This window comes from Chanodichthys erythropterus, chromosome 2 (genome assembly GCF_024489055.1).
Source record: "Chanodichthys erythropterus isolate Z2021 chromosome 2, ASM2448905v1, whole genome shotgun sequence".
In the NCBI taxonomy this organism is placed as follows: Eukaryota; Metazoa; Chordata; class Actinopteri; order Cypriniformes; family Xenocyprididae; genus Chanodichthys; species Chanodichthys erythropterus.
In genome coordinates this window covers 17,266,704-17,288,160 of record NC_090222.1, presented here as the reverse complement: position 1 = coordinate 17,288,160, position 21,457 = coordinate 17,266,704, and the positions used below count along the sequence as shown (strand labels likewise).

The 21,457-nt window shown below is 37.9% G+C and overlaps 1 protein-coding gene across 16 annotated transcripts in view; it reads right to left on the bottom strand.

Moving 5' to 3' along the window:
- The window catches only part of LOC137031654 (histone-lysine N-methyltransferase ASH1L-like), a 33,272-nt gene that overhangs the window by 5,865 nt on the left and 5,950 nt on the right, over positions 1–21,457 (bottom strand). For 8 of the 16 annotated variants that reach the window (XM_067402799.1, XM_067402765.1, XM_067402783.1 and 5 more), the window contains exons 3-13: positions 17,787–21,294; positions 8,435–9,128; positions 8,216–8,310; positions 7,143–7,216; positions 6,737–6,779; positions 4,918–5,020; positions 4,697–4,799; positions 4,496–4,563; positions 4,139–4,311; positions 2,726–2,863; positions 2,562–2,616 (exon numbers count right to left, since the gene is read on the bottom strand). In XM_067402799.1, coding sequence (XP_067258900.1) covers positions 2,562–2,616; positions 2,726–2,863; positions 4,139–4,311; positions 4,496–4,563; positions 4,697–4,799; positions 4,918–5,020; positions 6,737–6,779; positions 7,143–7,216; positions 8,216–8,310; positions 8,435–9,128; positions 17,787–21,294 — 5,054 coding nt within the window. Of the gene's footprint in view, positions 1–2,561; positions 2,617–2,725; positions 3,292–4,138; positions 4,312–4,495; positions 4,564–4,696; positions 4,800–4,917; positions 5,021–6,736; positions 6,780–7,142; positions 7,217–8,215; positions 8,311–8,434; positions 9,129–17,786; positions 21,295–21,457 lie in introns of those variants that run through there. The other 8 variants (XM_067402870.1, XM_067402853.1, XM_067402834.1 and 5 more) reach the window with 8 other exon arrangements.

Here is a 21,457-nt window from a genome sequence, read left to right as displayed (position 1 = left end):
CATGAAATCAAAATTGGAGTTTTGTTCTTATCTTGTAGCTTTGAGTCCATCTATATTCTAGTGTACCAACTCAAATGTTGGTGACTTATCTTGTACTATACAAATTGTTGTCCAATAAAATGCTCTGTAGAGTGAGTACATCCCCTACCTCCAAATTTTACACACTGTACCATTCAAAAGTTTGGAGTCTGTAAGATTTTATTTTATTCAGCAAGGATGCGTTCAAATTGATCAAAAGTAGTGACAGTAAAGACATTTAATGTTATAAAAGATTTCTATTTCAAATAAAAGCTGTTATTTTGAACTGTCTATTCATCAAAATATCCTGAAAAATGTATGATGGTTTCCAAAAAATAATTAGCAGCACAACTAAATGTTGATAATAATAATAATAATAATAATAATAATAATAATACATGTATATTGAGCACCAAATCAGCATAATAGAATTATTTTTGAAGAAAAAAGCTAATTTTAAATTATAATATTTCACAATATTACTGTTTTTACTGTATTTTTGATCAAATAAATGCAGCCTTGGTGATCATAAGAGACATTTTTCAAAAACATAAAAAAATCGTACCGACCCCAAACTTTTGCATGGTAGTGTACCATCTGTCTCCAAATAGCAATGCCAAGGAGCAAATCATAAGTTTGGTTCCACTGACTGGTAAATGACTGAATTTTAATTTTTGGGTGAACTATTATTTTAAGACGGAGGCATGTCAAGGTGAATGGCCAGTAAAAATATAATTGGCCACAACATGATTAACCATTTCCCAATCAGAGGCAGGCATTTAATAAAACCAGACAACCTCCTCCCATGTTATATTTTGACTTCAAAATCCTTCGGATGAGACGTTAAACCGAGATCCTGACTCTCAGTGGTCATTTGGCATCCTGGCCAAATTTTCTCATTGGCCTCTGTTCATCATGGCCTCCTAATCATCCCCATATACTGACTAGCTTCATCACTCTGTCTCCTCTCCACCAATAAGCTGATGTGTGGTGGGCGTTCTGGTGCAATATGGCTGCCGTCGCATCATCCAGGTGGGTGCTGCACATTGGTGGTCTTTGAGGAGATTCCCTATCCATATGTAAAAGTGATTTGAATACCAAGAAAAGCGCTATATAAATGTATAAATGTAACAAATTATTATGAAAGTGCTGTCAGAAATATTTTATGATTAATTGAAGAAAGTATATCTACCAATAACTCCATTTGTTGTGCACTTTGACCTTTGTGAGTGACCTTTCACATTCACTAACAGCTATATTACACACTACAAGAAAGCTGATATCCGAAAAAGCCCAATGGGTCACTTTAACTTGCTTAACACAAATACATTAGACTGGAAATGTATTAATAAGGAAAAAAATTTGAATTCTTTAAAGGTGCCATAAAACGTCTTTTTAAAAGATGTAATATAAGTCTAAGGTGTCCCCTGAATGTGTCTGTGAAGTTTCAGCTCAAAATACCCCATAGATTCTTTTTAATAAATTTTTTTAACTGCCTATTTTGGGGCATCATTAAATATAAGCCGATTTAGGCTGCGGCCCCTTTAAACAGTGCATGTACAAAGTTCACACAGCTAATATAACCCTCAAAAAGTGTTCGTCATGCAGCATGTCTATTCGTGTAAGTACAGTATTTATTTGGATGTTTACATTTGATTCTGAATGAGTTTGATAGTGCTCTGTGGCTAACGGGTAATGCTACTCTGTTGGGGAGATTTATAAAGAATGAAGTTGTGTTTATGAACAGACTGCAAGTGTTTAAAAATGAAAATAGCGACGGCTCTTGTCTCCGTGAATACAGTAATAAACGATGGTAACTTTAACCACATTTAACAGTACATTAGCAACATGCTAACGAAACATTTAGAAAGACAATTCACAAATATCACTAAAAATATCATGATATCATGAATCATGTCAGTTATTATTGCTCCATCTGACATTTTTCGCTGTTTTCCTTGCTTGCTTACCTAGTCTGATGATTCAGCTGTGCAGATCCAGACGTTAATACTGGCTGCCCTTGTCTAATGCCTTGAACATGAGCTGGCATATGCAAATATTGGGGTCATACATATTAATGATCCCGACTGTTACATAACAGTCAGTGTTATGTTGAGATTCGCCTGTTTTTCGGAGGTCTTTTAAACAAATGAGATTTATACAAGAAGGAGGAAACAATGGAGTTTGAGTCTCACTGTATGTCTTTTCCATGTACTGAACTCTTGTTATTCAACTATGCCGAGGTAAATTCAATTTTCAATTCGATGGCACCTTTAAATGTATTAATTACATTTTTGCAGCATTAATATGAATTAATCTATTTAAATGATAGAAATTCCTGACAATTGACATCCCTAATAACTATCATCACCGCTTAAAAAGAGCATTCTGCAATCTACTGTAGCTGCCAATGGGAAGGGGTTTCAGCTCTCAGGTTCCCTGAATCTCTAATCATCTGGAGACTGTGAAGAGAACAGCAGGAGTGTCGCTGAGCAAACAACACCGGCGAGTGGAAAAGCACACACACACACATCCGCACAAACCTCTTTCGGGAGCAGAGGTTCAGCAGAGGAGCGGCGAGGGTTTGTCCAGATGACCCTAACAAACACAAATGACAGAAAGAGTGATCAGCTGTGCTGGTGTTCACACCGAGCCTCTGTCTCAGCATTCTGCGACAAGTCTCTATTAATAAAATCAACAGTCGTACCCTTGTGACTGACAATGACGTCATAGATCCCCTGGAGTGTTTGCGTGAGGTTTCTGCTCTGTACACTTCTCCCCTCCTCATCTCCCTCGCCGCTGAGTCTGTTTTCAGGCTGTGGACTCGAGTGAGTCAGGCGCTGGTCTGTAATGTGCAGAACACACATCCTCTTACACATACAGAATATAGTCTTATTATTACACATACATGATACACAGCACACTTGAAAAAACGTGCAGCCATAAACTCACAGACTATTCAATGCACATTCAGTAATGGACTGCAATCTGAAGTCTCTCACAGTCTGTCATCTTTATTTTAAGTGCAATAATCGGAATGCACTTAAATACACTTTTTCCATGAACTCAACGGGACACGGTAGCCTCTACGTGCCAGCTGCGCTAGCCGTTAACCACATGTCCTCTTCTGCCCTTTTGACTAATGCTGAGTGGAAATAGAATTGAGGTGGTTTTGGGAGCTGGTCCAGAGCTACGGCCCGCTGAGCATGAAGGAGGGAGAGGAGAAGAGAGGAGGAGGAATAGCTGATGCCATGTTCTTCATCAAGAAACTGCCTTAGGTCAAAAAAAAAAAAAGCGCTAGAAACAGAGTGTCCCACTTAATGTAAGTGTCCTTTGTAGCACCAGTACATACGCTTATGTAAAGGTGAGGTTTGCTGGCAAACCAATCGACTTCAGCTACACACTTAGAACGCGTAATATTAGAGTCATATCATGAGGGACCAATTTCATACTACATTCAGAACTTAAAACTTCACACAAAAAAGAAACAGTTATTGAAATTACACTGAAATGGCCACTCAAATACATTCAAACACAAATCAAATACATTTAAAAAATCATGACGCCCATCCAGCGCCAAGTTTTATCTATTCAGAAACTTGGCCCATACTAAGGAAAAATCTGAATAGATACTTTTTTCTCCTAGATACTTTAAGGAAGTCTCTGAAACCTGACAACAGTTTGTGTGAAATTTCAGCATGTATTGTTTAGTGATGCTGACACTTTTTATTTCTTTGCTATCATGTTATCAGCAAATACAGTTTTTTAAACATATACTTTAAAATACGGAGTACACTACAAGTGTACATTCAATACAATTAAGCACACTTCTTTTTCACAAGACGGAACTATGTTGGACTTGACAGCAAACCTGCAGCTTGTGAGTAAAAGCACATAAAAGCCCTGCATGCCATTTTACATGCGAAGAGGACACAGTCTTAAAGGCACAGCAGCCTGCATGATTAAGATAAGAGTCAAAGAGGATGGAAAATGGTCATAAAATGTAAATAAATGATGACAGAATTTTTATTTTTAGGATATATATATCTTTTCGAGAGCCGAGAACAACACGCAGACACACACGCACACATATTTTACAGCTATACACACACTGCTGGACCTGACTTAGTGCTGGTGTCTTCCAGATCCCCTTTCTGACTTTGGCTGCTCCCTCCATCTTCTTTGTTTTCTTTCTCTTGCTCTGTCACCTCCTCCCTCAGGAGCAATGCCTGTCTGTCTCTCATTTTTTCATAGTTTCTCACCAGAAAAATGCCATGCTCCAAGACAAAACTCCTATCAGGGGAATAAGAGCAATCACAGATGTATGAGCAAACGTAAGAAGTACAAGACAATGAGAAATGTGAGTGTGCAAGTAAGAGGAGAGCATAAATCGATCCATAAAACATAAGGAAGGAATGTGAGCAATGGGTAGAAATCTTGTTATTTGTTATCACTGTTGTTATCACTGTGTTCTTGCCTCTCCTCAAAAGACAAGGGCATCATCAGGAGAGGGGAGGGGACAGTTTCAGCATCATTGCCTTTCTCCTGCAAATAAAGTCATTCGCAATGTGACCAAACTGACCATGCGCTTTAAACTATTTCACAATGATGAAGTCACATTCAGGCATGTTGTAATGGAACAGGAGTAATGGAGGAGTGAAGCCGCATGTGAATATACCTGCTGTTCCAAAGGGTCAGATTGATTAGGAAGCTTATTATCAGTGTCTGTTTCACTGATTTCTTCTTCAACCTCCTCTGTAGTTGGTCTACAGCTGACATTTCTATGATATAGGAAAAAAGGTTTAGACAAACATAGTGTTCAAGAAATTTGCTCCACTTTAAATTCAACAATAGATGATTTGCCTGTGAATGTGCTCGTGTATGTGCGCGTTTACTTACCTATTAAGGCTGTCAGAAACACAGTCACGAGTCACACTGTGTTTATGAGGTTTACAGAAACTGTCTTCAGTCTGAGTGTGAGACATTACATCAACAGACCCATCTCAAAGAGACAAAGAAGAAAATGTTTACACACTATTCAGTGATTCTACAGACTTCATTTCAAAAAAACAAATTTTTAAATAAAATATTACACAGTCATAGTCAGTGCAAGTCTTCAAATGGCGGTTCAAGAGTTTCATAGTTTGTATTGATTGGTTGTTTGTGTTTGCAGTGGTTCAGAACTATGGAAGCCCATTTCCATCACATATCATAATCATTGGTAATTCATAATTATGACATAAAAAGTAGATATTATAAGATACTAAGTCATAATTATGAAAAAAGGCAACAGAGTCATAATTATGACTCTGTAAAATATTGAAATTATGACTAAAAAAAGAACAAAATTATTTTTGTTATAATTTCACAAAAGGTTTACATTATGACAAAAACAATTATATAAATTACATAAAAAGATTTTGAATTCTGACAAGTAAAAATTCTGACATAAAATATGTTATGACAAAAGGTTGAAAATTATGAGATAAAAAGTTATAATTATGGGATAAAAACTTGATTTTGAGTTTTTGTCATTATGACTGTCAGATTTTTATGGATGAAGATTAGGGCTAAGCAATAATAAATAAATAAAACCATCTCGAGATTAAAGTTGTTAAATTTCGAGAAAAAAGTCGAGATAAATTGTTGAGAATAAACTTGTTAAATTACGAGAAAAAACTCGTTCAATTTCGAGGAAAAAGTTGAGATAAAATGTTGAGAATAAAGTCATTAAATTACGAGAAAAAAGTTGTTAAATTACGAGAACAAATTCGTTAAATTATGAGAAAAATGTTGTTAAATTTTGAGAAAAAAGTCTAGATAAAATGTTGAGAATAAAATCATTAAATTACGAGAAAAAAGTTGTTAAATTATGAGAACAAATTCTTAATTTAACGAATTTGTTCTCGTAATTGAATGACTATTTAATTTTATCTCGACTTTTTTCTCGAAATGTAATGATTTTTTTCTCATAATTTAACGAGTTTATTCTCAACATTTTATCTCGACTTTTTTTCTCGAAATTTAACGATTTTTTCCCGTAATTTAACGAGTTTATTCTCAACATTTTGTCTCGACTTTTTTCTCTAAATTTAACGATTTTTTTCCCGTAATTTAACGAGTTTTTTCTCAACATTTTGTCTCGACTATTTTCTCGAAATTTAACGATTTTTTTCCCGTAATTTAACAAGTTTATTCTCAACATTTTCTCTCGACTTTTTTCTCGAAATTTAACGATTTTTTCCCGTAATTTAACAAGTTTATTCTCAACATTTTGTCTCGACTTTTTTCTCGAAATTTAACGATTTTTTCCCGTAATTTAACGAGTTTATTCTCAACATTTTGTCTCGACTTTTTTCTCGAAATTTAACGATTTTTTTCCCGTAATTTAACGAGTTTATTCTCAACATTTTGTCTCGACTTTTTTTCTCGAAATTTAACGATTTTTTCCCGTAATTTAACGAGTTTATTCTCAACAATTTGTCTCGACTTTTTTCTCGAAATTTAACAACTTTAATCTCAAGATGGTTTTATTTTTTTATTATTGCTTGGCCCTAATCCTCTCCATAGATTTTTATCTTTTTATGCAGTAATTTGTTTTGTCAATGTTATTTTGTCATAATTTTTACTTGTCATAATGACTTCTTGTCTCATAATTTTGAATTTTGATGTCATAATTTTGACTTATCTCATATTTATGACATATATGCCTACTCACCGGATGGGGCTGTCTTTCGTGGGGTCTTTGATTTTTTAGGACGCTGTATTGAAACAGAGATTGCATCTTAATTTTAGTATGACAGTAATAAAAAAGGCAATATTTGAAAGGATAGTTGACACAAAAATTTTTATTCTCATCATTTACTCATCCTAATGTCATTCGAAACCCTTAAGAACTAATGATCCATAACATCATTGTTTCTCATGTGTCTTGTTACCAATTGTGACTTTTGTCGAAGCTTTTGTTGATTTAGTCTAATTAAGGTTTAATTATCAGAAAGAGATGTGGGACAAAATTCCCTCCTTTTCTGTTCCAGAATAAATACATATGGTTTTGCAATGACATAAGGGCCAACAAAGACTGACAGATCATATGTTTTCCAAATGAATTAAAAAAAAAATACCTTTTTGTATGCACAGAGTTGATATATGTCATAGGGCAACTGAAAGTCAATCCGTTTCAACCTCAGATACTTTCCTGTTACACACACACGCACATGCAAACACACACGTTATGAACGTGAACAAAACAATGGTACATTTTTTTGGAATCTTTGATGACAATAATGTACATTTTAATATTTTGAAAAATATGTTTGTAATTTTAATAATAATTTGTTTTTAAATTGTTTACATTACTCAAAAAAAAATACTTTCAACTCAAAAGTACATGCATGGGCCCTTAATTTATTAATCCTACTATGACAAAGGCTTGGCCAAAAAATAATAATAACTAGGTAACTTAAATAGAAAGTTGGCTAGAAAAATCAGCTCAACTTATAGGTACACTATGTAACTTTTTATGTTCAAAATTAACAATTTAAATAATAAGTCAAAACAATCAATACTACTTCCAAAACATACTTTGTCTTACACTGATTCACTATGGTAAGCCTTTTATAATTGTAAACGTACCACTCAACCTTGCATGTCTCCTCATATCCGTAAATAGAGAAAAGTTGCTCTGGCTACTTTGACGGATGTATGGTGTGGGAGTGGCATAGGTTAGTTGTTGAGAGAAGTTGACATGGAGCTATAGCGCTATACTGGAATTTATTTTCAAGGGAGTACCGTGTCTATTAATGGGTATAGCTACATCTTCAGCTAGTCAGTTGAGATCTTTTTCTAAACACAGGTGCCTGGAACCATATTATCCGCAAAGTCACGCAGAGCTGAAGCACAACCAAAACAATGGTCTTGCATGCCATGCAGTTTTGTTCTTTAACCGCTAAAGGGCCAAAAGTTACATAGTGTACCTTTAATTATTATTCATGAGCAAATTATTGCCATCCCATCATAACCAGCATGCCAGTGGCATTTCAACACTTGTGTGCCTGAACCAAGAGCTCTAGATCCTTTTTATTCAGTACAAATTAAGCTCATTATGGACTGGCAGAGATCATTTCTAACTTTCAGTTCAACTTTCATAGTGACCTCCAAATGACCCCATTAAACTTACACACATATACAAACTCACCTACGTGTAAAGGTGCAGGAAGCAGGCCGTGCTCATGTTCTTCAGGATCGTACTCAAGGCAGTCTGTGTGTACTGGAGAGGACAGACTCCTGGGGCTGTGCAGAGTAAACAAACAGACAGACAATTTGTCAAGCTCTTTGTAGAGAGCTCTGTAAATTATGGCTGCATTTAAACAAATATTCTTAAGACTTGTTTATTAATACATGAGAGCTCACTCACTTCTCGCTTTTGTACACATTTGAGTAAAGCCCCGCCCACTCGTATTTCTTTTCATGTGGCACAGCAGACCTCTTCTCTGATTGGCTGTTTACTGACACTGATGGGTCCTGGGAAGGTGAGGATGTGTCAACGTGCGACTGTGAGGGCTCTTGGCTCAGAGTTACATCTTTTCCTTCATCTACCTGACCTTTGTTGCTTCTAGCTTCATCTCTTTTTTTCCTTCTTTGCCTTTTCTCATGTTGAGCCATGGTCTCAATCGCATTGAGCACTGTGTAATCATCTCTTTCACCTTTGTTCCGTTTTGCCGGACATTCTGTCACTTCATGATGCAAAGGTGTGGCCAGTAGAGTTGGAAAAAAACACGGTGCAGGGTTTTTCCTTGGTCGACCTGGTCCCCTCCGCTTCACCTCACTTCCTGTGACCTCTTGACCTTTGGGGTTCTTCTTCCTGAGAGGCTTTTTGGCATGTTTCAGTGTACCCTTGTTCTGTGTTGTGTCTTTAGAATTATTTAAATGAGAAAGGCTGTTTTTGGTAGAAGAACAAGAGGAAAAAAGCCTGATATCATTGGTCTGAAAATGTGTTTTGCTGATGTTGGGTCTTTTCTCTCTTCCTCCTCCCTCTTGTCCTTCATTAAGCGATGGACTAGCATGCGGATAGTGCTCACGGAAGAGTGAACTGCCAGGCTGGAAGCTCTCTGAAAGAGAAGAGTAAAGATATGAGCAATCACATAAGGGAAATTTACTAATGAATTGCAACCACTGATGTCGTATTTAAATTGCACATGCTGCCTGTGTTTGTTTTAGAACCAGAGTAATTAACCAAAGTAATTATGTAAATCAGGTAATAACCAAATGGCCAAAAAAAAAGCTGTGTTGAGCTTAACTTCCATGATACAATTCCCCATAATTGCAGGTCAGTTCTGAGTGCTAAGTTGTGAAGGAGGTTTGTGACGGTATCAGATTTTCATGTTGCGATAATCGCTGAAACTTTTATCATGGTAAACGGTATTATCACAATATTGAAATAAGTTGCAAAAAAAGTGTTGTCACAGTATAACAGGTTTAAGTTTAACTCTCTTAAAATAAACAACAGCTCTTAACATTTAAATACTATAACGTAATACGCAAATAAATAAATAAAAATAAAGTAAAATTATAAAGTACAAAAGGTGACACTTTACAATAAGGTCTCATTAATTAACATTAGTGGGCTATTTATTTTAAACAAACATTTATTTAAAAATTTTTAAGTTTGAAAATAAATATTCTACTAAGTCTTTAAGTATTAAGTATTTGGTGCTGTGATGAACAATACTGCAACTACAAAAAAACTGAATGGCTGTTTGAAGCATTTTAAATACTGTTCAGTAGCACAGCTGCTTTGTTTACGAGGTTTTTGGTGTAACCGCTGCATTTCTGCTGTTCCATCAGCGACCTCTGCTGTCAGAGAGTGAACGTGCACATTCATTCACTGCATCTCCTTCACTCGTTGTGCTTTCATATCCGTTGGACTTGTTTACATCTGAGTGTATGTCCCTGATACGCCATACAGCAGTGTTGCGCATTTTATACGGTTAATATGGAAAGTATTCTTAAAATGTATTATAAAAATTTAAATAATTTGTAATAAATAATTATTCAAAGTATTTTGAAGTGCCCACCATAGCAATATTGTGCATGTTTATTATCGTGTTACAGTATCTCACAGAAGTGAGCACACCCCTCACATTTTTGTAAATATTTAATTATATCTTTTCATGTGACAACACTGAAGAAATTACACTTTGCTACAATGTAAAGTAGTGAGTGTACAGCTTGTATAACAGTGTAAATTTGCTGTCCCCTCAAAATAACTCAACACACAGCCATTAATGTGTAAACCGCTGGCCACAAAAGTGAGAACACCCCTAAGTGAAAATGCCCAAATTTAGCCAAATTAGCCATTTTCTCTCCCCGGTGCCATGTGACTCGTTAGTGTAAAAAGGTGTCAGGTGTGAATGGGGAGCAGGTGTGTTTTAATAAAATCGCTCTCACTCTCTCATACTGGTCACTGAAAGTTCAACATGGCACCTCATAGCAAAGAACTCTCTGAGGATCTGAAAAAAGAATGGTTGCTCCACATAAAGATGGCGTAGGCTATAAGAAGATTGCCAAGACCCTGAAACTGAGCTGCAGCACGGTGGCCAAGACCATACAGCGGTTTAACAGGACAGGTTCCACTCAGAACAGGCCTTGCCATGGTCGACCAAAGAAGTTGAGTGCACGGCTCAGCGTCATATCCAGAGGTTGTGCTTTGGAAATAGACGTATGAGTGCTGCCAGCATTTCTGCAGAGGTTGAAGGGGTGGGGGGTCAGCCTGTCAGTGCTCAGACCATACGCCGCACACTGCATCAAATTGGTCTACATGGCTGTTGTCTCAGAAGGAAGCCTCTTCTAAAGATGATGCACAAGAAAGCCTGCAAAAAGTTTGCTGAAGACAAACAGACTAAGGACATGGATTACTTGAACCATGTCCTGTGGTCTGATGAGACCAACATAAACTTATCAGATGGTGTCAAGCGTGTGTGGCGGCAACCAGGTGAGGAGTACAAAGACAAGCATTTATTAACACACTAAGTAACTAATACTTTATGTCTAAATAATAAGTAATAATATGCATAAATGTACATTTAAATAGTTTATTAATCATTTACTTATACTTTCTAAATGATCTTATGAACCACTGACAACTCCTAAATAACTGGTTTGTGAATAATGTAATACATAATTTAGAAATTATAAATTGATTATTAATAAACACGTTAGAGATATGCTTATAAATCAAGAACAAAACATTTATAGCTGTATTTATAAATGCTTACTAATGTCTATTAATGTTTTATAAATGATGAATTGACTATTTACTAGTGCTTAACTAATGCTTAACTAATACTTCATAGTGTGAGCTATTATAAAGTGTTACCATGTACGTTACTATTACCTGAGACTGACATTAAAATTGTCTTTGCAGGTTCTGTGATTTGGCTCTATTTATTAATTATTTATTATTATTTTATTTTATAATTATTTATTTTATTTTTTGTCTTATACCACACATATTAAAATTAAATGAAAGCATGCTTTTGGTGCATAAGATTGGTGCACAAACAACAGCTCAGGGAGGTCAAAAACACATGAACAGAAGTGTTAGGATTATACAACATCAGCAGTCACAGACATTCGCATTAAGGCTGGATTAGATTTCTCCGAGCACTGTGGTGTTTGCACAAATAACAGTATGTAATTTGCTCTAGAATTTTTGTAGGGGGTTGTCTGGGAAAAAAAACAAACATGTCAGATTAGGATGATATTCTGCACTCATTTGAAATTGACTTATAACATCCTATGACATGAAAGTCATCTCAATTTAAATGATCTCATGGATGTGACTGTTGTGGTTTGTGATCATAGGAGCATCAGCTGCTGCAGTAAATGTGGTGTGAAATTGACATAGTCCTTTTATGCTTAACTGTTTAAATGGCCATTGCCCGCCTTGCACAGTTGCCCTGAAGCAACATTGGATAGAGTAAGCTCTGGCTTCATGTGGACGTAGCCTAAACCGAAGTGATCACGTATATCAGTGTTATATATGTCGTCATATCGTTCAGCCCTAAAACTTGTATAGTTTTTGTCAGTGTTTATTTAAAAACACCCAATTATGCAGAATATAAGATGATAAATATTTAATTGATGAGTTGTCAATACAATATATAACAATACAATATATAGGGTCTGATTTTACCCCAAAATCCAACATTTTGACACAAAATGATAACTGTAAATCATGTTTCTTTCCCTGGAGTCCAGTTGTTTCTGTGTATTGCAGCGACCTATTTGCTTTTTTCTGTAGCTTTCTGCAGTCTGTAAAAATATACCTCAGATTTTGTGTCAAAGCTATTTGTACAGTCAGTCGCAAAGCTCTTTCCCGTTTTGAATGTGTCTTGTGTGTTTTTCGTGGCATTCACCCTGAAAATCAATGCTGCCACTCAGTCTTTTTGCCACTCTGGCCATAACTGCAGTCATAACGGCCGACGGTGACATCATGTGCATACCCTCAATAGTGTTTACAGCCCACTCACAGAAGATAAGGGTGGGGTGAACAGTATCTAATTATCATTTAAAGGGACATGCACCAAAATGGCTCGCTGTGAACAGAGCTGTTTTTTACAAGGTAAAAAGTTTTTTTTACACAATCATTAAGAAATTTTAATCAAAGTATGTTATAGACCCTAAAGAATCATACAAACTGGAAAATTGGTATCCAATGTCCCCTTTAAGATATAAAAAACTAATCAGACATTAGATATAAAACATACAAAATAAAAATACGTTCAATCAAGTTCAAATTTCATTAGTTTTGCCCACATCCCCACTGCAAAATTATTTTTCATTGCAATACCAAGCAAGAAAGTTTGAACAACCTTGGACATTGTCTTAGCACAGCCTACACAGGAACTGTGATTACAATTATGCCACAATGATTACAATTACTGTTGGTACAAATGACACTTACAGTGAGGAAATGAAATGAAGGAAATTTTCTTTCCTGTTACTGAAGATGACCAAGTCATCACCATGAAATATCATTCTATTTAAACCAATACTGAAACATTGAAAACCTGTGAGACAGCATGGTTTAGATAAGCACTATTGCTCATGAAAGAGTTGAGGGTTTTTGAGAACTACTGTAATCCTGACCGTGGGAATTATACTGCCAGTATTTACTTCTTTACTGCAAATTCCTCTACTCTCCTCTACAAGTACAACTAGTTTAGATATAACACTAAATCAATTTCACAGAGCTTCACTGGAGTGCATTCCACAGTGAGCGATACCCTGAGTCCCCAGCACAGCGACTGTGAGATGAAGACAGGGTGTGTGCTTGAACAGACTTTACTAGAGTGATAAAATAACACATTTGACAGCACATATAAAGACAGTAAGCATAAAGGCTGTATAACATCGCATTCCTGTAATCTCTCTAAAACCTCTCTGAGAGATAGAAAGGAAGGAAGAAAGAGAGAGAGAAAATAAAGAAAATGGCCCATGTACTTGTTTTCTCAACCATCTACAAAAGAGCTATTTCTAGTATCTGGATGACAGTCAAGCCTAGACTACAAAAAAAAAAAAAAAGTGTGAGGATACATTAACGTCTGATATATCAGATATACTCAGTATTAATAACATTTTTAGGCAGAGTAAATACACAAGAGTGGCATTTTTAGAGCACATCTGGCTCTGATTTCAAAACGTGTTATTGCCATATATTCGCCTTCGCTTACAAAAACATTCCTTCCTTTCCCCTATTCTTTCTGTCAATCATTTTTCACATTTCACTTGTAGATTTCCATGCTCAGATTTCGTCCTTTCCACTAGCATCACCACATTTCCTTACCGCTGCTGAATGCCTGCTCTTTCTCATTCACCCTTTCCAAATCAAACAGACTGTTTTGGCCACAGGCTGACAGAAGGTCTATGGCAGAGTCTTAAATGGAAATTCTTTGGCAGGAACATGACAGAATAAGCATATAATTCATAATGGTTAAATGTATAGCAGAAATCTGGGTGGTTCCCTTTTACAGAAATACTCAAATGTGAAGATTAAAGCATGTGTTTACATATAAATAAGCACTTTCATACTTCACTGAAATGTGATACCCTATTTGAATCCATGTCCACTAAAAATACAGAGTCAGCATGACAGAAAAAGAACCAGTGCTGCTTAGACTAAGAAAATCCCTGTAGTTCCTTAGTTTAAGCATTTATATCCACAAAATGACTATGTTGCGATTTTGTGCGCTGGTGACAGAAATTGAACAACAGCAAAGCAGTTCTAATGAGGGATTTCATTACAGAGGACCCAAACCCTAAAGCTAAGATTACGTTTGCAGAAATGTTAACACTATTATTTTACTTCCTTGCAAGAACAGGTATTTCATTAAAGAAACCAAGAAACATTTTTAATTTGTTTAGAAACAGTATCATGATTTGCTATTCACCTTTTTTGCATTAATGGGCAAGAGCGGCATGTGGTGGACTTCTGAATTGAGAAGGAAAATCCCTCACTGGGTTTGGGTTTTTAGTTCATGTTCCAGATTCATTTTCCATTGATTAATTTTGTGTAATAGGCATATACACTTAAGGATTATCAACAAGCAACCAGTAACATAATACTTGTTACTCAATGATTATCATTTTAACATTTTAACTGTCCAAGTAAATGAGATGTTAACTTTGTCATTAATGAGTTTGACACATTAGTTTGATTCACAGACCGGATGTGAGCATGATAGGCATGCACTATCGCATAGACAGGGAAATTAGCCAATCATAGTGATGAATTGACAAGGTTATCAGTCAATCGCAGCAAAATAAAGGTATCGCCTCCTCTGATGGAAAATTTCATCTGTATTTTGCATGTTCACAACATCTCAAAGATGTGAACACGATGAGCTTAAGGATTGCAAAAACGATGCTGCTGCACTCTGTCACTCATGTGGCTGCAATGATGTGCACAACACAAGAGATTCAGATATATACATAAAATAATAATAATAATTGTCTTTAATAAATCCAGAGAGAAACTCAGGAGACCAGAACCATGTTAAACTATAGACAATACCAGAAAAAAAAACTAAGGAAACTAAGGGCTTAAATACACAGGGAGAGTTAATTAACCAGAACAGAAACAGGTGCGGGATTAATCAGAAACTAATGACCAAGGACCACAGGCAAAACGTGAGCAGTGAAAACAAAAATTGGAAGGAAATTGGAAAAGCCGACAGGGGAAATCAGGGATGTATGAAAGGGGGAGGAGCCAGGGAGTAGAGTAGAGGAGAGCAGAAGGAGCCAGGCGGGGACACACACCACAGCTAGGACAAAGGCCTACAGCAGAGTCGAAGGAGGGAGGAGACTTGGCAGGTTTAAAACCAGGGGGACGACAGACAGAGATGGAGCCAATGGATGTGGAGACCCAAAAGGAGCCGAAGAGCCGATGAGACCGGGATAAACCGATGGATATGGAGACCAAGGAAAGAGCCGCAGCGACAAGCATCAAAGGTGGAACCAGGGTGCTAGAGGACTGGAGCAAAGCCGGTGGGACTGAGTACCAAGGCGAAGCCAGGTGGAACTGAAAGGACGATGGTCCCAGGTGAAGCCGAGGGAGGGAGGAGCCAAGGTGGAGCCGACTGGTCAGAGGTGGAGCCAGGGGATCTGGATCTGGAGCCAGGGGATCTTCTTGACAAGGTGGAGCTGGAAACTGGAAGACCCAAGTGGAGGCAGGGCCTAGGAACTGGCAGTTATAGGCAGAGGAGGTGGGGGAGGGAGGCTGGGTGGAATCTTTGGAAACACAGGAGACTTAGAGCTGAGCAGGTCCAGGGGAGATGGGAGACACAGGGAAATGTCTGCCTCTAATTTTCTCATTATAAAATGCAGAGGCCAGCTGCAGCTCACCCTCAGTGATGGGAGTGTAGGCGTGGCTCAAATCCATGCCCTAGAACTCCATGAAGACACCCACAGTGACAGATGGTGTAGCTGGTTTGCGCACCTGATGAGACAATCTGTAGGGCTCAGGCTCTGGGACGATGATCGGCTCAGTCTTTGTTCCATCTAGTGCTGACATGGGATCTGGCATACGCTCTGTACAGGGTGTGGAAGGCGGCTGGCTGGGCTCTGGGTCCGGAGTGGGTCTGGTGATGTCCTCCTCATTGAGGCAGATGGTGAATGCCAATCCATTGTTTACCAGCACCCACCAAACAAATGTGGCAAAATCTCCCCAAGGACCAACACCAGGCAGGCATGCCTTGGATCGCTCACTGAGGCTGGTATAATAAAACAAACAAAGCGAAGGATCAGGATAGTGTGTGAGGCACACCAGATCTAAAAATTCCTTGCTGTGGTCCTCAAGTTTTCACTCCTTCTGCTCTAGGCAGTGCAGTTGGATGGCCGGCAAGTCCATAACAAAAAAAATGCAGCAAACAAAAATCTGGGTTTGGTATTCTGTCACGTGTATGACTATAATGATGCGCATGATGCTGGAGATTCAGAAAAATAAATAATATGACAGAAAAATGTAATAAAAAAATCTTTAATAAAAAACTCCAGGGAGAAAGTCAGGAGAACAGAACCACATTAAATGGAAACTAAGGGCTTAAATACACAGGTAGAAGTTAATTAACAGAACAGAAACAGGTGCGGGATTAATTAGAAACGAATGACCGAGGAACACAGGCAAAACAGGAGCAGGGAAAACAAAACCAAAACACAATGAATCTATAGACATATCCCTTACACTCTGAAGGCTGTTGGAAATTGTTGCTTTAGAAAATTGGATGCTCTCTGATCTCATGTTACATAATATTATTTTATTTTTGTACCTTAAATTATTTTCTCATTCTATTTATTTATTTTGTGGCAGTGGCAGCCTCCTCCTCTGAGAAAGTGCCCCTGATGGGCAGGTATTCTTAATAAACAGTAAAAACTGCATGCACAAAGACAAGCAGACACCACACACTATGCAACACCAAATGTCCCTGTCTTCCTGCTGTGAGAAGTTCTTTGCATGCTGGCATTTATTTCTTACCATATGTTTTCAGGAATGCTAATTAGCAAAATATACACTGCTTTTGCCTCTAAAGGTGTGTACTGATTCATACTTGACTTCAAGAGCCAAAATACAAATATCTGAGGTAAAATAAAATTCTATTAAACTTGGCAATAAATCATGTTTTAAACTGGTGCTACTATGGACAGTTAGCCAGTCACATGAAAAATGATATTTATAAAGGCATTAAAAACATATACGGATTTTGCGGTTCCCTCACCAATCTCTCCATCTAAAACTATCAAAGAGAACATAACACAAAACAACTAAATAATAATAGCAACATCAATGCCAGAATACCACATAATATGTACAGCTAATGCATAACAATATTTACACACAAGAGAGACCCTATACCTCTCAGCGGACTTATAAACGAATTCTCTGCCAAGGAAAATCTGTGTAGCCAATTACATGCAGAGCAAAATCAAGCTCCATTTTGGTACCTAACCAGTAAAATGGTGTGAGACAAATAAGACAGACTTTAAAATCTATAATAAATTAGTCTTATTTCACTGTTCAAAAACTGTAATTATTTCTACAAGGTTTCCCAAGCATTTTCTCACTTAGTCAAAAGGAACTAAAGGATACTGAATAGAACTTTTCAATGCAAAATATGATAGTTTGTACCCTTATGTCTTCCATAATATGTCACCCAAGCAGTGACAGTTATTTGATACATGCAAACAAAAAAAATCTCATGCCATCTTACCTGATGTTCTTTTGCCTCCAGCTGAGCAAGACTCCTTCATCATTGAGCTTCCAGGTCTCATTAAGTTTCTTGAAGCACACTGTACTCCATCAGTACTCCTTTGGCCTGTCATTCGACTGTACCCACTGCTAGCAAGGTTGGGATTTCTCAGGAAAGCGTGATGGTGGATTGTTCTGTCTACTAGCGGAGGTGATGGTAGGTCTTCATCACCTTCATCATCATCCTCCTGGTACCCTGACCCAGCTTCTTGGTTTAAGCCCCTGTTCCTTGGCTCTACCTGAAAGCTCTCTCTCCACCTCCATGGCTGCTGATGCTCTGCCCACCTAACTTTTGATATCGGTCTCAGGTGTGCAGGTCCTATATATGAAAGTGGTGAAGTTTTTTGTTGGTCTGTTTGTTTTAAGGGTGTTGAGGAAGAGCAGGGTGAATTTGAGGACAGACCTCTTCTGAAATGGTCTTTCCTGAGCTTACTTTGTCCTAGTAAACCCTCTGTTCCTTCTCTTTCTCTAAGCCTATCATCCACAAATCTTTTATCTCTACCTTGCTCTCTGTTGTCTTTTCTTTGCCAGCTATTTCTACTGAACCAATCACTAGAAGAATGAGATGTTACATTAGCATACGTCGCCTGTGGCTTCCCACTACAAAGAACAGAGTCGCGTTTCAGAAACTTATGCTTCCTTTTATGGAACTTTGATGGGCTTAAAATGGAATTTTTGGAGTAGGGGTGCACATAAGAGGGTAAAAAAGGTGACGAAGGGTATATAGTTGCAGATGGAGGGTATCCACTATAAAGTCCAAAACCAAATGAGGTGGTAGAGAGTGGCATTTTGTAGGGCGAGTGGTAACAACCACCTCCTGACAGTGGGAAGCCAAGTTTGTGCACTACTGGACAATGTGTAACAATATGTTCACCTGGTTGTGATGGGCATCCGTTGTTCCTTTTAAAATCTGCCATTCCAACATAATGCAGAGAGTCACGGGAAAACTCTGACTGAGGTGAGTAGTAACCACTGAAGTTGATCTGAAACATGGTCGGATGGTGAAGGTTTTGCGGCAGACACTGAAGAACGTGAGCTTTACCTTTCCCACTCTTTCTTCCAGACTTAGCTTCATCCCCACACCCGCGTGATGATATATGATGTACAATATGAATCTCACTAAGTCTTACCACTAACTCCTCAACCTCTGCCAGAAAAGCTGGGTCTTGCCTTTTGGCCCTGAGCTGAAGAAACTTTTTCTTACATTTGTGTTTATGTCTCCTAGTCTTATCATGGCTAAAGCAATTATGACCTTTTCTATGGCACTTGTATTTGAGTCTTTCTTGCTCCATCAATGCTGATCGTGCAAGGTGTGTTGTTCTGTGGTCTTGAATCCTTACAGAGCCTAACTGGGATGTGGCCGAAGGGTGTGGTGCTGACTGTGAAGAGGAGGGAGGTTTAGATTTCTCTTCAGGTACTGCTTTAACCTTTTGGGAACTGGTTACCTTTGGAGCAGAATGTTGATCATATTCATGGTTGCCAGGATGAAGCTTTCTCCGGTAAGAACTAATAGTGGGTGAAGGGGACTCAAGATGTTTAAATGAATAGGGGAAGCTGCACAAAGCAGATTGGCCATTAAATGAATGGCTATGTTCATCAGAGGTGGACAAAGAGTTCAACTGATTTGAAGATTCTGTCAAGACTTGCTGAGACTTTTGATTCAGAACTTGGCCTGAGTCTTGGCCAGAAGCTTCCCTCTGAGTTTTAGGCTTACGACCTCTCCTTTTTCCTATGTAGATAGTCCCACGTTTGCTGACATTAATTTGTGGGCCAAGTTTTGCCCCAAAAGATGTAAGAAGTGAGGATAAAGAGTGTGTACCATCTGAAACTGAACAATCAGCATCACCTTCATTGTTCTTCTGAGCAAAATCAGTTGTGTAACTTTGGCTTTGCCCTGAAAGAAACTGTGTGAGTACTTTATCCTTCTTCTTTACTCTCATCTTATTGATATTTTTGATAATTGTTTTCATTATTAACCTATTTCGTTTGCGGCGGATTTGAGCATCTCTAGCTTTGGTCAAGGAGGGTTTGAGTTTTCCTTCAGCACCCTTCTTTCCAGATGATGAGTCTTGTGATTTAGATTTCTTTGTCTTGACAGAGGAGGAACATTTGGGATGAACTTGTATTTTGGGTGTTGGCTTTGGGAGTTTCAGTCCATGCTCTGGATCAGGGACATTTGAGTGTTCAAGTATGGGGAGCTTAGTAGAAGACTTCTGAGACTGACTTCCCTGAGGAGACTCATCCAACCTGATGATTTTTGGACGACCTCTTTTCTTAGGAGGGGGCTCAAGGGATGAGGTTTCTGATCTGGGTGATGGATGTTGCAGTTGTTTAGATTTAGGAGGTCGTCCAACTGGTCTTGTTTTACCCTGCTGTGATGACAATGCCTTTGAGGACTTCATGTAAGGAACTTTTATAGGTTTTGTTTTTTGAGGTATCATTTTAGAGGCAGTGGAACTAACATTAACAGTTTTGACAAGATCCATCTTCTCCCCTTTATTTGCCATCTTTGTCATCTCAACAGCGTTTTGATTGTTCTGTGAGGTGGTGTTTTGTTTGGGGTGTAACGGTGACTCATCACTTAGAACAGAACTGTTAAACTGAGAATCTGCACAGCTGGAAGTTTGAGAGGAACACTGCGCATCTTCTTCCTGGTTTGAACTATGCCTATCTTTTTTCTTATTCTTGTCAATGATATGCCCCATTCTGCTGCCATCATTTGGCTGAACAGCAACTGTTTGGGCAGGTTCCATGGCCATTTTTCTGGTGTCATCTATGACTTCACTTTCATTATACTTCTTGTTTCTTTCTTTGCTCTCCAGTAACTCTTTTGTACAAGTGCTGTTCTCAGGAGTTGCTGATTCAGCAGATTTATCTGAAGCAGAAAGGAACAGAGGTATCTTGATAGAGGGACTTGCTTGATGCAATAAACCATTTTCCATTTTGTTAGTTATGGTGTTACACATGTTCTTGGAACATGCAGAATCTCCATCCTCTTTCTCATTTGCATTCAAAACCTTGTCAACATGACTTTCCCTGACTCTAGAAGTCTTTTTTGGAGGACAGGGAGTTTGCTTGAGTGAATTCTCACTACATGATATTGGAAACGATGTGCTGTCATTTTCAAGACTGGAAGAAGACTGCTGAGATGCCTGAGCATTCAGAGTCATAACCTTTGAACATTCTGAACTGAGGGAGGAGGTCATTACTTCTCCAGTTGGGAGATCTTTGCCCTTTTCTTTTTGAACATTTAAAACTTGCGTGCTGTCTTGTGGACTGGAGATCTGTTGTAATGAGGAAGGTGGAGAAGGGGCAGCTGGAGGTGAATTCGTCTGTTTCAGCAAGGTAGAGGAAGTTACCCTATCTGAAAGTGGCACTTTGCTATCTGTCTGTGGTTGAACTGCATGAGAAGGTCCATCTGATGGGAATAATGACTTTGAGTCAGTCTTCCTCATATTTTTTGATGGAGTCTGTTGGAAGAGAGGACATGTGCTGACCAGCATTCATTAGGAAATATTTAAAGATATTCAATAATTCAGATCACTTTATGACATCCATTAAAATTAAATCAAAAGCAGTCTGGAGTAGCTATACATTTGAACATATTTGACAGGCTTCATTAAATGATGGCTT